The sequence below is a fragment of the Myotis lucifugus genome, unplaced genomic scaffold (genome assembly GCF_000147115.1).
Source record: "Myotis lucifugus unplaced genomic scaffold, Myoluc2.0 scaffold_0, whole genome shotgun sequence".
NCBI classification, from domain to species: Eukaryota; Metazoa; Chordata; class Mammalia; order Chiroptera; family Vespertilionidae; genus Myotis; species Myotis lucifugus.
Window position 1 is genome coordinate 20,227,018 of NW_005871048.1, and position 16,974 is coordinate 20,243,991.

The following is a 16,974-nucleotide window of genomic DNA, read 5'->3' on the forward strand; positions in this document are numbered from 1 at the left end:
AGCTGCTGGAAAGTCAAAGAGCCTCCAATTCTTTGTATGAACTGATTAAATCTATGGCATGAGAAGAGCAAGCTCCAGAAATCCCAGCGAAGGCCTAAAAAAGTGAGTGACAGTGGAGCTGTCAGCCACTTCCAGGGGCAGAGTTTTGCAACTTGAGGTCAAAGTTAACTCTTCGCTTTAGAAAAACCAAAACCCACTACTCTTTGGAGGAACATAACAGAAATAATAGAGTCCAAAATTTCTCTAATATATCATTCATAATGTCCAAGATTATTCAATGTATGAAAAAAACAGGAAAACATCTTCCTCCTTGACAATGGGTAAATTCATAGAGACTAATTCTGAGGTCAGCACATTAACAGACAAGAATTTGAAAGCAACTATTTTAACTATGTTTAAGAACAAAGGAAAATATGCTTATAATGAAAAAAATATAGAAAATCTCTGAAGAAAAACTATAAAGAATAAAAAAATGTCTAAAATTAAAGAATATCTGAAATAAAAATTTAGTAGATGGGTTTGACAGTAGAATGAAAATAACAGGTAAAAGTGAACAATAACAAGGGTTATTAACTGCCCCCCTCCACCTCCTCCTAAAACACCCTTTCATATAAAATGATGCCTAAGCTTAACAGAAAACCAAAGGAAGACAGTCCATAAATTAGTTTGGAAAAATGTATGCGTATAGAATATATTTTATTTATTTATTTAATTTTTTTTTTTATATTTTATTGATTTTTTGCAGAGAGGAAGGGAGAGGGATAGAGAGCTAGAAACATCGATGAGAGAGAAACATCAATCAGCTGCCTCCTGCACACCCCCTACTGGGGATGTGCCTGCAACCCAGGAACATGCCCTTGACCGGAATCGAACCTGAGACCTTTCAGTCCACAGGCTGACGCTCTATCCACTGAGCCAAACCGTCAGGCTAGAATATATTTTATTAACAGATGTGGGGGAAGGAGAAGACAACAGAGAAAAAATACATGTATATCAAGAGGCTACAGTAAGATTTAAAAAATATATATATTTTAATTTATTTTTAGAAAGAAAGGAAGGGAGACGGAGAGAAACATTGATGTGAGAGCAAAACATTGATCAGCTGCCTCCAGCATGGCCCCTACCAGTGATGTGCCCAGACCTGGAATTGAACCAGCATCCTTTTGGTGCATAGTACAATGCCCAATCAACTGAGCCACACCGACCAGAGCTACAGCAAGATTCTTAACTGTTAGGATCAATTAACTTCTTAGAGTGTAATGATCCCACTTAAAATTAAAAAGCTAGCTAGTTGCTATACAGGATTTATAAATTTACACATACGCCTAACCTGGTTTGCTGCTTGCTTTAGAACTCTTTAAGGTAGTTGGTGGTGTTGGGAGGATCTTTGCAGGTGTATATGTATTTAAAGGTATTTTTCTTCTCATTACTGGACTTAAACGTGAAGCTGTGGAGGCTGAAAAAAACAAATAAACAAAAAATAGTGGTAATTCAATAATTTTCTGTCAATTTTAACTTTACATTTTAGAAAATTTCTTATGACATGTTTCACAGACATATATATATACACACACACACACAAATAATAGGGGAAAACCGAAAAGACACGGTTTTCAGAGTAAATTCAGCAAATCCATCTTTCCTGTAGGACCTTCTCTCATACTCTTAGTCAAAAACATGTTCTGTTTATATTGTAAACAATAAGCATTTGACCGTATTCTCCAAGGAATGCCAATAAGAATAGAGCAATAGACAATTTTATCCTGCCCTAATAGAAACTCAGATTCTTAAGGGATGACAGCTGATAGAATAGTTTTATTGGCGGGTAACAGAAGACAAAGAGTCCCAAGCTGTTTTTCTCTCAAAAACATCAAGTAGAGATTCAGAAATAAATAAACACAATAGATTCATCTATAAACATCTTTAAACTACTATCCTATTTAAGAATAAACTAACTAGATTACAAGTAATTAAATAAACCATATTGTCTTCCTATGTTACCCAGCAAAGATGTATCTTCATGCAAGGGAATTGTACAGATTTTTTTTTTTTTTTCTAATCAAGGTGGGAAGATTGAGAGGTATGAAAAGGAAAAGTAGAGGTTATTCTTAAGTATGGAGTCCTCTGGGGAAGAACAAGTGGAGTTGGGGAGCTAGCTATTGGTATGAACTTGTGAGTTTGTAAACAAAGGGAGGTGAGGAAATACATTAAAAAAAAAAAAAGACTCGCTTCTAACTATGTATGGTGGTGGGTATTGGAAATATCAGGGGAACACTGTAAAGTATATGATTGTCTAACCACTACCTCGTACACCTAAAACTAATACAAAATAATAGTAAATGTAAACTGAAATTGAACAACAAAAATTTGCCTTTTTTAAAATTTTGGGGGAGTTACTTGATAGCAATAAACAGTGTATCTCTGAAAAATCAGTATCTGGGCCAATTATGGCTAATGTGCCTTAGGTGGTTGATACTTACACTGAAGGAATATAAAAATCCACTGGCAGAAGCTAAAGTAGTCACTAACGAAATAACATACAAGTGACTGACCAAAAAGTCCCTAAAACACCCTATAAAGCACCATACTGTTGCTTAGCTCTTTTCTGCTTGCATTAAAAAAAAATAAAAATAAAAAAAATATATATATATATTTATATTTCAGAGAGGAAGGGAAAGGGAGAGATAGAAACATAAAACTGCTGCCTCCTACATGCCCCTACTGGAGATCGAGCCCACAACCCAGGCATGTCCTGACTGGGAATCAAACCATGACCTCCTGGTTCACAGGTTGACACTCAACCACTGAGCCATGCTGGACGGACTCTGCTTGCATTTTTCATCCTATTGTGTTAACTTCCAGCTCTAACTTATCCAGTTGGTATTCCCACACCTTTTCCCTCAATCTTATACTGTCAGTGCCCCATTATAAACCAGCTAGTTACCACAAAAGTAATTTTGTCCTAGGTGAGGAAAAAAAGTTTTGTAATGACAGAAGATTAATTTTTTTTCCTTGTAACACCACAAAATCAATATACTAGTAGTTCTATATTATGATGCTACTTCCTTGACAAATTAGGGAATTAAGTATAAATAATATAAATACAGGGTGGGGCAAAATAGGTTTACAGTTGTGAGTACATGAAACATGTAGTTTATTATAGATTACTAGAGGCCCGGTGCACGAATTCGTGCACAGGTGGGGTCCGGCCTGCCTGCCTCAATGGGGGCTGATCAGGCTGGGCCAGCAGGAAGGAGGGGCCGAGGGAGGTTGGCCGGCTGGCCCCACCACCGATCAGAGTGGGGTGGGGGGGGGCAATCAGGGGTGGGGCCAGCCAGGGGGCACCCCTGATTGGGCCGGTTGGCTGGCCGCAGTGCACATCATGTCGTTCTGGTCACTTGGCTTTTATATATATAGATTATTTATTAATTATTGTACTTTTTCTATAGGAACAACTATAAACCAATTTTTGCCCCACCCTGTATATTGTGATTACTAAATATTAATTTTGCAATTACTCTAAAAAATACAGGATTCAGATACTTCTCTCATAATTGGCATCCTATTTTAATATTCAAAAATAATGAGGAGGCAAAAGTCCCGGCTTAGGAATCACAGGCATGCTGCGTCCCAAGGCTCTGACCCAGGTGCTAAGCCAAGCCAACACTGGAGGTGTCCAGAGCACCTTGCTGCTGAATAACGAGGGATCTCTGCTGGCCTACTCTGGCTACGGGGACACTGACGCACGGGTCACCGCAGCCATCGCCAGTAACATCTGGGCCGCTTACGACCGCAACGGGAACCAAGCATTTAATGAAGACAATCTCAAATTCATCCTCATGGACTGCATGGAGGGCCGTGTAGCCATCACCCGAGTGGCCAACCTTCTGCTGTGTATGTACGCCAAGGAGACTGTTGGCTTCGGAATGCTCAAGGCGAAGGCCCAGGCCTTGGTGCAGTACCTGGAGGAGCCCCTCACCCAAGTAGCAGCATCGTAATGGGCACTGATGGAAGTAGGGGCCAGACGAGAGAGCTGACTCTTTGGAGGGGCAAGGCCCCCTGGGATACCCTTCCTGGACTGTGGGGGGAGGGTGGGACTTTGTTTTTTTCCAAGAATAAATTTCACTCCTGTCATGTGAAAATAATAATAATAATAATAATAATAATAAGGAAACCCATACATTTTAGAGGACCTGGGTTGTAGTCTTGCTTGATCACTAATTGGTTGGTTTTTTTAGCAGTGTCTTTCTAAGTGTTTCCCTTTAAACAGCAACCTTTTTTCAAATGAAATGTTAAATAAAATGGATCAAAGCAAACACTCTAGTTGAAGCAGCCCTGAAAGACACATTCAGTACCCATCTCTTTCTCTGGAGCTTCCAAAAGCTCTTGGGAATATAGTTGAAGACCAATGAACTAGATTAATTCTAAAGTTCACCCAATTCTATGACTGCATTAACAATATTTACTTTCTTACCTAGTTCCTTTAGTAAGTAATGGCATGAAAATTTAAGAAAGCCACATGAATTGGACTACAACTTGTATCCATGATACAATGGAGAGCTTATTAGAACTGGAAAAGGAATTTATTATTCTTCATTTATTTACCTTAGTATACACTCTGATGAACTAAATTCGTTAACCACAGATATAAAGCCATCATAAAATAACAGCACCACATAATAAACCTTCAAAAATGACCTTTTTGTACATATTTCACCAAAATTTTTTCCAAAACAAACCCATTATTACTGCTGCTATTATCTTTAAGTCATTCCTTGAAAACCTTCTAAATTCTAATTAGCACCGACACCTACTCTAAGTTCTTACATTTCATATGTAAATTTTGAAATTAAAGCCTACTTCCCAAAACCTAGAGTGAAATACTTTAGATCATACCACGATTCCTCTCTGTTTCAATAATGACTGAAAGTTGACCTCTACTACCAGAAGTAGAGGAAAAGGGAAAGGCCACTCTACTGCAGAAATGCAAGGGTACCATTTGGATGGAATACCCAGGGAAGAGAACTCTCTCGAATAGCACATGTGGTGGCCCAGGAAAGGAAGGAAAGCAACAGCAAGATATACAAGTGGCTGTCATTCCAAGACCTCCGGTTTCATTCTTCCAAGAAACATATTTACAGCATTCTCCTTACAAAAAGGAAAATGGTGCACACAGAAAGTTTGTAGCTTTTCTAAGATACTACTAGAACTAGCAGGTTCTTAACTCTAAGCAGAGCACTGTCTCCCAAAACTAATGCATCTGACACTGGAAATTCCAATGTGCTGAAGGATCTCATTGAGCTGAGAATGACAACAGCAGCTGACTCCTCACACCTAAAAATTTTTGTTTTTTTTGCATTTGAATAAAGATTTATTATTTTCTTCTCAGGAAAAAACAGGAAGTTAGGGAAACACACTACATTTTACAGCCCACATTTAATTTGTAGTTGGTCCTAACCCCAATGGTACAGCCGTTAACAATAGCAGCTGTCTAACTAGAACCAAGGTGTCCACCCCTATAGAATGTTACACTAGAGGACTGAAGGTTTTTCCCTGAGAGAAGCAGAAGACAGAAGTTGCTGAGACAGCCATCTTCCCAAGCATGTAACCCTGAACATTTCCTAAAATGAAATCCCTTAGAATAGTACTGCAAGATGTTTAAATGTATTACCAAAATATGTTTTCTCAAAAAATAAGTTTTGGAAAGTCTGGGTACACATGTTTCCTTACAGAAGAACCTTAGCTATTGTAACTATACCTCCAAGAGGGGTTGTAACTCCCAAGAGGTATAGTTATAATAGCTAAGGTTTTTCTGTAAGGAAACCTGTATTATAGGAGATAACACACAGTTTCCAAAACTCAATTAGCCATAAACCCCTTTTTATCACACACACAAACTAACTTTTTCAGAATATTTTCTGAATAACATAATTTGAAAAAATGTTATTGTCATTTCCTTCTTAGTCAAAAGTTCTTTCTGGATCAATATGAGTAATTACCATGGGCATGTGTGCACGTATGGGTTAATGTAGATGGAATACTTTACAATTTTTTAAAAGTTCATTATAAAATGACATACAATAGGAATGTGAAAAAAAGACCCTGACTCTATGATTATGTTGTTGACTTCTATTGCTGGTCCTTAGATTTTTTTTTTTCCTTTTTGTACAAAAGTTTTGAGAGGAGTCAAAAAAAGTGGTACATTACATATTATGACAAAGAATCCAAATAATGCTCCCATACACCCCCTTCTCTCCAAAATTCTATTCCCTACCACTACTTGAGTTTCTTTTATAATTCTTTTTATATTCAGATAATAACTATATCCCCCAAATCAAATAACAATGATAATTTTCATACAGATCTCAGGGGCCGTCTGTGGAACTTCACTTGATGGAGAAGCAACGGAGGCGAGAAATTCATCCACCTGCTTTAGAGACAGGGCATTGTGAAGAGTTTCTAGAGGACAAATAGATGGCACCATGGAATACAACTCAAAGCCTGGAAAACAAAAGCAAAAACAAAAGTTGGATATTGAAAAAAATCAGTCATTAAAAAGGAAGCAGAGCATTGTTTAGAACTGGATTTTAGGTCTTTGCATCACATGCAAACACATGGATCTCGGAAGTCATGACACCAGATGCTATGCAACACAGGCCTGGAACAAGATGTGACACAGATTTCATTTTAAAGTAATCACATAGTACAGCATGCACACAATTTCATTCTATATTTTCGTAAAATCTAAAAAATAACACTTAAAGAAAAATACCTGAGGGAAAAGAGAAAAAAATACAATTTTTCAGTATTTTACATTTTAACAGCAGTTCTATTTGAGAGGTGCATAATGATGCCATGATGTGTCCCTGATGCCAGGATGCTAAAGGTAACGTTTTTTGAAAAACAGTATGTAATTACTTGCCAAGAGTGATTTTATAGACTTTTCTAATCTTACCAAGGCCAACAATACTCTCTAATGTGAACCCAAAAGAACATTAATTTATGCTGAGATTAAAATTCCAGAACATATTTCACCTACCTTTAATGAATTAACACAATAGTTCTATTATTGGAAATTGCTAGCTGGATAAAGTTAGGTCAAATAAAAAGCAATACAAAATATACATGTTTGCATTCAACAATGGCACAGAAATACAAAAGTTACATGAAACAAACCATGCAGATATGTGTTAATACCATCAGTGAAACAAAAGTGTTTAAACATAGAGTTTTCTTTTAAAACAAATAGGATCTAGGTTATTTGCCTTTTATAAAAATGTCTTGTCTACATATTCAACTGAATGGCTTTTAAAATTGCTTTCCTATGCAAACAAAATAACAAGTCATTTTGCATCTACTCTTTCAAAAACACAAATTAATTTTCTTCCAAAGAAAATATTTTTAATACTTAAAGTTTTACATAAAGTCTAATATTATCAATTAAAAAGTAAAAATTAAACTCAAATGGGCTGCAAAACGGTGCTTCTATAATAGGCATTTGCTCATTTTAACAATGGCATATTTATTTAATTTTGGGAGAAAATATTGACCCAAGAACTGCTTAATTCTTATTTGGAATAGGAAAAATTTGGTTAAAAAGAATTTAATCTTCCTATGAATATAACCAAAGGATTTACAAAACTGGAATGTCTGATTTTCAGGTGCAAACCAAAGCATGACAGTACATATACTTTTTTTAAAAAAAACCAACAACTATAATACCATAAGAGCAGCTAAAGCACCTAAATTAAACACTAAAGAAATTAGGTTTGCACAAGTATTACTTTTTTTTTTTGGTACAAGATTCATGCAAATAAGCGCTAACCCTTTCTTTGCAATTAACAACGTGGTTTTTATCCTTTCCTTAGAATGTTTATAAGTCTTCTGTAACAACTATTTTCCTGCATTTGCCTATTAGACTTTATAACAGGCAAATTACAATATAACCAAGTTCTTCTGGACTGCATTTCCCCCCATTTATCTCCAGTAAACATTTCCTTTAATGCACAATGAAAGGGTCAGCGCAGCAATTTAAAAAGCCACGCTGCTGTCATGTTTAAAAAGCTATGAAAACATACCACTGAAGCCTAGAAATTCCACAGAAGAAACGAACCAGCACCTACAGAGGTTTGGGTGTTCAGCACAGAGGCCCAGATAATAAGGTAAAGTACTGTCAGAAGATAACTTGTTTCACCATGTTCCTTGAACTAAAGATGAAGGCAGGGGTAAGTCCATGATATGTGTTAAGACGGAAATAACATGAAAGTTAGGAAAAATAAAAAGTGAAAGAGTCAAATGACAATTCATAGGACACGTCAGACAACACAATATAAAAAGGAAAAAAAGACCCAAAAGAAATATTTCTTGAGTTGAACGAAAGGCATTTTATATGCATTAAGTCTCACAATGTGTGGAATATCCATATTCTTTAAAAGTCTAAGCCCAAGAAATATAAAATTATTATAGTTTCTGTTAAATCTAACAACAGTACTTTTTTTTTATAGCTTCAATAAACACAGATTTCTCCTTGCAATATAAAACTTGCAATACTGGCTATAAGCACAAGCATTCTGCACAAAAACTATAGTTCGTCTTAAACCTGCAAGGTCTCTTAGACTTTTGTGACCTCTCCTTTTCTTGTGATTTCGGTTCTCATGCCAGTTCTTTAGAAGCTGAAGTTGTATCAAATAAGGATCTTTTTCTTCAAAAAGTAGCATTTAGATAGCTACAATGGAGGGAAAACACATTAAGCTTTAAGGCTACATTTTTACTTGTTGAGGATGAGATCTTATTCCACCTTCAAGAAGCATCAGTGCATTGTTATTTACATGTGCTATTAAAGGATCTAGAAGGGAAGAATGATTATAAACTTGTGTTCAATCCTTTAGTTTCATACAAGTTTTTGAAAGATCTGACTTGAATTTTTGAAATACTTAGTAGTAGTTAAAGAGAAAAAAATGTTCCAGGAATAAAAATACCTTTATTCTGGATAACCCTAAAAACCTGTATGTTTTCTTTTAAATTCTTACTCCTGAATTATTTAAAAATGATCAGTAAACACTCCCTCTTGCCTCATAAGAACAAGCTCTATGTAAAAAAGCTGTAGCAGTGCAACAATGCAGTGGGTAAATAATGGCCACAAAACACTTTCCTGTTCAGCCTCAAAAACTCAATTTAATTATATTGGCTTTCCAGATGTTTACCTTAGTCTTCTTCCTATTAGTGGTTCTCCAAATTTTAACAAAAAGCAGTGGTACCAAAAGAAATCAATTGCTTGACAACAGCAAACATATAAGTGAATGCTGGATGAAATTTCCAGAGTGCTCCAGACCAAGGGTTTTGCTTCAGACAAAGAGCCAGGGATAAATGATGCCACACAGTGAAATCCGCATCCTCTGGTTCCCAAGAACATCTCAAAGATATATCTCATTTGGCTATTTGATGAGTGTGGCTCTGTATTTGTTAAATAGCTCAGTAAAACAACCGTGTGATCAAAAAAGAAATTAGGAACAAAACCAAATTAAAATTATTATGAATTAAGAAAATAAAGAATACTAATTTAAAAAATTTGTGTAGACTGATCACCTCAGAAATTAGAAGGAATTTTCAGGTGCTGATTTAGTATTAAAACTCATCATCATTGTGTTCATATAAAAGTCTGATGAGTAGTGTTAAATTATTGTGTAAATTAGAGCTGAAAAGAGGAGCCAGACAGTATCAGTACTTTGGATGAATTATAAGCTGGAATTATATGCCAATTGAAATTAAGGATGGAGAAATGAATGATACTGTATACCCCAAATATTGAAATAAAATAAAAATAAAAAAGGATGAAGCAGGGGAGTATCTTTTAAAATAAAAGCAAAACGTACCATTGGTTGGGTGTCGAGCAAATGAGATAGAAAACCTTTTAACAGCAGAACCGCGTGTGGCGTCTGAGAAAGAGAAAAACAGGTACCTGAAATTCGTAACAGCTACCAAAAGAAGGACACTTAAAAAAAAGGGGAAAAACAAATATAAAAGGAGGTTAGTAATAGGTGACATGCAGAAAGGACAATGAGAGAAGGTAATAAGCCAGATACTAGTTAAAAGAAGTAAAATGGCTTGATGAAAGAGGCAAAGTATTTAATGAAATATACAAAAGAAAGGAAAGCAGAATGTGCTGGCAACTCTGATAAGTCCATGTTTTACCGACTAAAGTAAATTTGTGGATACATAAGAAAAAGTTCTCAATAAAGCTAATCCTGAAAAGGCTAATTAACACTCCTATTAACAAAAGGGACAAGCTTCCATGAGCCTCATGTGATTGAAAAAGCAACAACATTCTAATTACTAAAACTTAACTTATATTAGTGAGAGGATCTCCTTCAACTAGGGATTCTAAAATATTCTCATCCTATGTTTATTTTTATAAGTATTGCCAATATATTTTTCTATTTATAAGATAAATAAGCAAAAATAAGGATTAACTATGAACAATGTTTAAAAGATCACAGATTTATTCTTTATAATGTGGCTTATCAACTATCTAAAAGAATAATACACATGATGCAGTTCTAAAGTTCACATTTCAACAAACTACTCATAGAATAAGTACTATAAGTCTAACTACAATTCACTGTTTGATGAAACATGGATCCAAGCTGTGGATAACAGAGAGCATTGATAGTCTTTTAGGCAAAGGATGCTAGGATTCCACTTGCTTCAGTCAATGGCTTTAGGCTTGCCTTTGTGAAATACTGTCTCCTCATGGGTGTGTGCATGGGTGTAGGTATGAGTGTGCATGTGTGCACATACCATCTATGCAGCCAGAAGAGGTCAGCTTTTTACGATGAGTACGAGCATAATCCTGTAGGTTAGGTGCGCTTGAAGAACCCCCGAGCACCGAGGTGCTAAACAGGCCCGCACAGTGAGACCCTGATGGGAGTTAGAGAAAATACATACAACAACGGGTGTTCTTCCATTCACATTGGGAATTCATGCAGCATGCAATAACATGGCTCTTACCACACGTTTTGGCAGTGCCTTGAATAGCTCACAATTTGCTTGTAATGTCAACTTTAATACAATCAACTACCACTATTCATCATATGTACAAATGAGGTTACTTAACATTGGACAAAATGTTGTCTTTGAAGAAAATAATATGTCCATACACTAATTAGATATATAGATACTAAAAGTATTAAAACATTACTATAGAAATTAATTTAGGATGATAAGGGATTCTGTCAATCAATTTGCATGAGCAGGCCATAGGGGGGAAAAAGCATTCTGAGCACAAATTAAGCCATATTAAATCAATATTTCTCGATGTATGTCTTTAAGTAAAGACTCTTTTCTAATTTAAAATTATCAATATTTGTTATGATATAAAACAAATCAAAATTTACTTATTTGTGAGAAGACCAGGCAAAAACAATTCCTTTCAAGTCATGCAGGCCTAAATCAGTTTAAATTCCAATACTTAAATGACTTAAGATCTTTAATAAGACCCCAATGAAACACATTATTAGCATATAAAACAGTCAGTATAAATTGATGCTTAATTTGTAGCAAAAGTCTTTACAACCAAGCAAAACTTTTATTACTGAATAAGATTAAATAAATATCTAGCTAATACATTATAATACATAAAGGAAGGAGAAATATATACATATGTTTGTATATATGTATATATTTCTGACAAGTTATTGTGAAAATAGTAAAAGCTGCCAACATTAGCTATATATAATTAACTAAAGAAAGATCTTCAAGTAGGTAGGCATTAATAGACAGTTCATATACTTAGTATAAAGATCATAGTACATACATAGTTGAAATTTATTTATGCTTTAATTAAACCTAATTAGACAGCTATTTCCAGAAAATAATATGCCATCACCTCATATAGTTTATCATCAATGAGCTTAAAAGCAAATAAGCTTAGAGAGGTCTTTTTAAATGTTGTTTTGCTTGAGTGTTAGCAAAAAAACCAATTGTGTTCTGTAAGTCAATAAGTAACACTGCCAACTGTGCATTAGTTTGTATTGGTTTTCCATAAGAGATGATCAAAAGGAAAATTAATAATCCCAGATGGGGTCTGAAACACTTCCTACTTAATTGTTTTTAATCAGAAAAGAGGGTTCTTTTTTGTATGTAATAGCTTATTTTCATCTTTATCAACTGGGAAAAGGAAGTCTGCTCCCTACATTGAAACATGTTGGGATTTTAACTTATAGAATAAAAGATTAAAAACTGGCCTTGGCAATTGAACTAAGTAGTTTATATTGTGGGCATTCAAAAGGGTTATAAAACAAAACTAAAGACTATTTTTAATTCATTTTATCAAAACTTTGTTGTATATTTCGAGTTTTACAACTCAACGTTTCTAAATTAGTGTATATTAAATTAAACAAAAACTAAAGCATAGCAATTGGTCATGCTTTCACCCCTGAAGAGTTTTACACGTGTGCAAAATAGTGAGTTTAAGGTTTGGAATACAATTTTTTCAGACCACCTACCTACAGTAGGGTTCTGTTTCTGTTCCACAAGAGTTCTTGGTGTTCGCAGGTAATTAGCATTTTCAGATACAACCTGCACAAGGAAAGCAAAATAAATGAGGTAAAACAGTAAAATGAATTCAAAAGTCCATATTTCATTTGCAGCCTGTTCCAGACAGACAAAGGTTAATAAGCTGTATGATAAATATTAGTAGAAATACATAGAACATGAAGATCATGCAAGATCCCCTTCTGAAGGGAGTTCATTTCATATGAGATCCTTGCAATGAAGTGGTGTGAAGCAGGCATTCAAAATGAAAGATCATGTATGAAGCAAGACAGATGAAAAGAAACAATTAATAGATTGATATAGTTTCACTCTCTTTAAGAAGCCAAATGCCCACTCTTAAACAGCTCCTGTATTTGAAGGGGGGAAAAACAATCACAAACGAAAGAAGAGACAGACAGAGGCTGTTGAGGTCACCATACAGTTATTGATCCATGCACGGGCTTTATCAGAGTAACCTTTAAATATTCACAGCCTTAATGGATACCATAATCCCTTTTCCTATAATCAAAAGCATTATATTTCCAAAAGGAAATTGCTCGGAAAAGTCATGTGTAACAGGCAGACCTTCCATTGTATATATATATAAAAAAAACACAACAAAACAAAACACATAAAAACCAAAACAAAAGACAAAAAAAAAAAAAAAACAACTTAAAAATTCCAAATGTCATCACAGAAAGTCCTTCAGAAATCATTTTATTTGACCCATATTGTTGCTGGGCAGACATACATTGCCCCCTCTTATCTTAAAGAGAGCATTAAAACATTATACAATTAAAAAAAACCCCAATGTATCCTTTCAATTAGATACTTCCAGACAATGGAATAATGAGAGAATGAACAGTGTTAGATGTATCCTGCTAACTAATTCAGGGCCACATAAATTTTGATATTTTAAAAAAATGTTCATTCTCAGCAAATTCCAGGTGGAATCTCATTTTTTCAATTATGGGGGAAAGGTTATTTTTCTTACCACTGAATTATGTAATTTTGATTCTGAATGTTTTAAAAGATAATTAAAAGTCAAAGAAAGATTCTGTTCTTTTTAAAATTTTTACTAACAAACTAAAATACCAGGAGTGTAAATTTATTAATTTTTAAATCCTGAATATTTAAAACCCTCCCAATAAAAAAATATAAACACATGCAATTTAAGTGATTTATTTCCCTCAAATATTTTTAGATATCACAAGCATTTTAAAATAAACTCAAAATTAAAAAACAGAAGGATTTACTCTGATGTAAAATAAGGGATTAGATGTCCTCAAAGATAGCTGTTTGTTGCTCTGAATGCGAGGAGGAAAAATGTTTAATGAAGTAAAGTTTAAAAACCTGTTGCCATGAGCCAAAAATACTGGATGTGAAAGCCAATGATTTGGGGGAGACAGGGAAGAAGTGATTTGTTTCCCTGATCTGCGTCTTCGACGCCAGTACCCACACCACTGGTATAATGCAGCCAGGTACCAGTACCCTCTGGGCTAGACACACTCAGGGGGCTCTCTTCCTGGAAGTGAGAAAGGGGGTAAAGAAAAAAAAAAAAAAAAAAAGCAGAGCATGCAAAGTTAGATACAACAGAGCCAATGACCAGAAAGAAAAAAAAATACAGTTTGTTCGCATTTGCTTATCAATTTTTAAAAAACTATTAAACAGTAATTTGGGAGCCAAATATTTCAATATCAGAGAAATTGATAGGAATGACATAAATCTAATTGTATTATGATAAAAATTGTGAGAATTACCTTATTATCTTAAATATACAACATATATTTATACTGCTTAATAGTTGTTTCTTCCCTCTTAAAACTGGAAATTTAAAAAATTTTTATCTTAGCAATTTTAAAATATGAAAGTATTCTGCTTAATTTTGTATATTCAAGAGGTTTTGTGCTATAGTGGATAAAGTTTCCAACCCAAAGCATGAAAAAATTACGCACAGGGTGAAAGAGATTTCAATGTATATAATGTAAAAAAGAAAATCTGTCTGCCAGACAATAAAAAAATTCAACCATTAGATGGATTCAAATGGTACTTCTTTACACTTTCAAGCTATCTGTTTGTTTACACCCTCCAAAGATTATTTATAGAGTACAGTAGGCAAAACATGCAGCAAACATTCTCATTTTATATGTTTGCATGTTCAGGTTTCAGACAGTGAGGACAGAGTAAAATCTACTTGCACAAAATGAAGAGAATAGTCTTTTTCTCTGTGTGTCTTTTGGAAGTACAAACTTCTGATATCCATGCAGATGGCAGACGCTGGAAAGAGTCTTCAAGGTTTTACTTGAATAATTTACCTTATGAAAGTAAAAGTTTAGCATGGCATAGAAATAGTCTCTTGAAAGCAACTATTTAAGTATTTATGAGAAAATATTTATAAATGTATTCTGTGTTTTAAGAGTTAACAAAGGGCAGTGATTTTGTTGAAGATTTTACAAACACAGATGAGTTACAAAATGATAGCTGTATCAGTGTTTAAGGCTTTTTGGAGTGCAGAAGACTGAATGGTGAAATTCTGAACAATCCGATTAACTGCAGATTGCTTTGTTCAGCAACATCAAAATCACTGCCCTCAAGTGGTAGCTTAGGTTATTTTCTGAAATTAAAGATACCTAAACATAACCCCAGGTTTCACTGTTTTTAATTAAACTATAACAGAACAAATAACCAATGTTCTACAATTGTTCATCATCTTCTATCATAATTAACTTAAAATATTAAATTAGTGGGAACCCTAACTAGTATACAATTTCCATGATAAAATTACAACAATTTATTGTATGGGTAGATGCTTTTTCTCTACATAACTGTCAAACTGAGGCATAGATATATTTGAAACTTAAGAATCATAAGATACTTATGTTGGTATAATTCAGGGCCATAGAAATGAGTAAAATTCTTTTTTGTTGTTGTTTATATTCTTATTCACCAACTGTTAGATAATACTATACTCTTAAGACTTGGTACACTTAATTAGCAACAAAATATATTTTCTGCCTTGGCTGATTTGGCTCAGTGGATAGATACGATGGCCTGCGGACTGAAGGGTCCCAGGTTCGATTCCAGCCAAGGGCACATGCCAGGGTTGTGGGCTCGATCCCCAGTAGGGGGCGTGGGGGGTGGGGGGGCAGCAGATCAGTGATTCTCATCATTGATGTTTCTATCTATATCTTCTCCCTTCCTCTCTCTGAAATCAATAAAAATATTTTTAAAAAGCTTTAAAATAAAATATATATATTTTCTAACTTACAAGTTGATGGTTCTTCTGTCTTAAAGTTAAATTCTTGCTTTATACTTCTACTCAAGCATTTAGAAAACATTTGTAAGCACTGATCTCAATCAGGGCTTGGAAAATCATCTGACAAAGAATACAGATAATCTAAAATAAAGGCATTTAAAGTAAAAATGTATATAGATATTAAAGATTTACTTAATAAGCTCATTCCAACTGTTCAACTTTCCTTTTAAATGTTATTTTAGTAGCTATTTAAATGTTATTTTATGATTGAGCATAACAATTAGCTTTAGTTATTTAATTGTAGATCTTAATACGAAGGTAAATTTTTCATCTATTCACTGTATCATCAAATTTTAAATTCCTATATTGATTTTTGCAATCAGGCCAACAATTTAGAATTTCCTATCTTAATCTACAGTGTCACTGGAAATCAGTTACTGCTGAAGCATCTCTGGCAATTTCTCTTTACTTTTAACCAAATATTATTCCTGACACATTATTAAAAAATTATGTCCTACTCCATAATTAAAGCTGTATTTTCTTTTCTGTTTTATTAAAATATAGTTAGTTTACTATATGAAAAACATGCTCTGACACATGCACTTACTTCGTTTGTAGTCATCTTCCTAGATCTTGGAAGTGGAGACTTCCTGTGTATATGAATTGGCTCTGATACCATAGGTTTGAACAATAGCACACCTCGATCAACCTCATCTTTTTTAGAAGTATGTGGTTCGTCCTCGTTATCAATTTTAAAAGATCGCTTGCCTTCATTCTGTGGGAAACAAATATACCATATAAAGGTCAGAGAAAACAACAATCTCTTCTGATGAACAAATTGAATCAGCAATTGGTACTGTCACTGAAAATACATATACAGGTTTGTTTATTCAAGTAAGTTAATAGTAACTAAATTCTTACAACAGCCTAGTATTATTCTGGGTATTGTGAGACAGATGAGAGTCGCTGACTTTTAGAAATACATATACTCTATGGAGAAATTAAACAGTAATCCAACAAAAAAGCCATATAAAACAAATTGCCTAATTAAATTCCATTAAATGTCCAAATAAATAAACAACAATAATAAATACAGTAAAGAAGAGTAAAGATCAGTTTTGTTATACAGGAATGGCATCAACCCAAGCATGAACTAAACTTCATCCGAATTTATACATTTCAGAATA

At 34.3% G+C, this 16,974-nt stretch overlaps 2 protein-coding genes across 2 annotated transcripts in view; one reads left to right on the forward strand and one right to left on the reverse strand.

The window, feature by feature from the left end:
• Nucleotides 1-16,974, reverse strand: part of PPIP5K2 (diphosphoinositol pentakisphosphate kinase 2) — a 70,326-nt gene that overhangs the window by 2,622 nt on the left and 50,730 nt on the right. The window contains 9 exon segments of the mRNA XM_006081185.3: nucleotides 1,331-1,456; nucleotides 6,361-6,501; nucleotides 9,873-9,935; nucleotides 10,798-10,917; nucleotides 12,504-12,576; nucleotides 13,885-13,943; nucleotides 13,946-13,978; nucleotides 13,981-14,056; nucleotides 16,395-16,562. Of these exon segments, the coding sequence (XP_006081247.1) occupies nucleotides 1,331-1,456; nucleotides 6,361-6,501; nucleotides 9,873-9,935; nucleotides 10,798-10,917; nucleotides 12,504-12,576; nucleotides 13,885-13,943; nucleotides 13,946-13,978; nucleotides 13,981-14,056; nucleotides 16,395-16,562 (859 nt within the window).
• On the forward strand, nucleotides 3,598-4,142 carry LOC102421501 (ragulator complex protein LAMTOR2). Its single transcript, XM_006081183.1, has one exon. It carries the CDS (start codon nucleotides 3,621-3,623, stop codon nucleotides 3,996-3,998), a length of 378 nt encoding a protein of 125 aa, XP_006081245.1. The 5' UTR covers nucleotides 3,598-3,620; the 3' UTR covers nucleotides 3,999-4,142.

What these genes read in the sequence shown, in the direction of transcription:
- LOC102421501 (XM_006081183.1), top strand. Translation starts at nt 3,621, where the DNA reads ATGCTGCGTCCCAAGGCTCTGACCCAGGTGCTAAGCCAAGCCAACACT.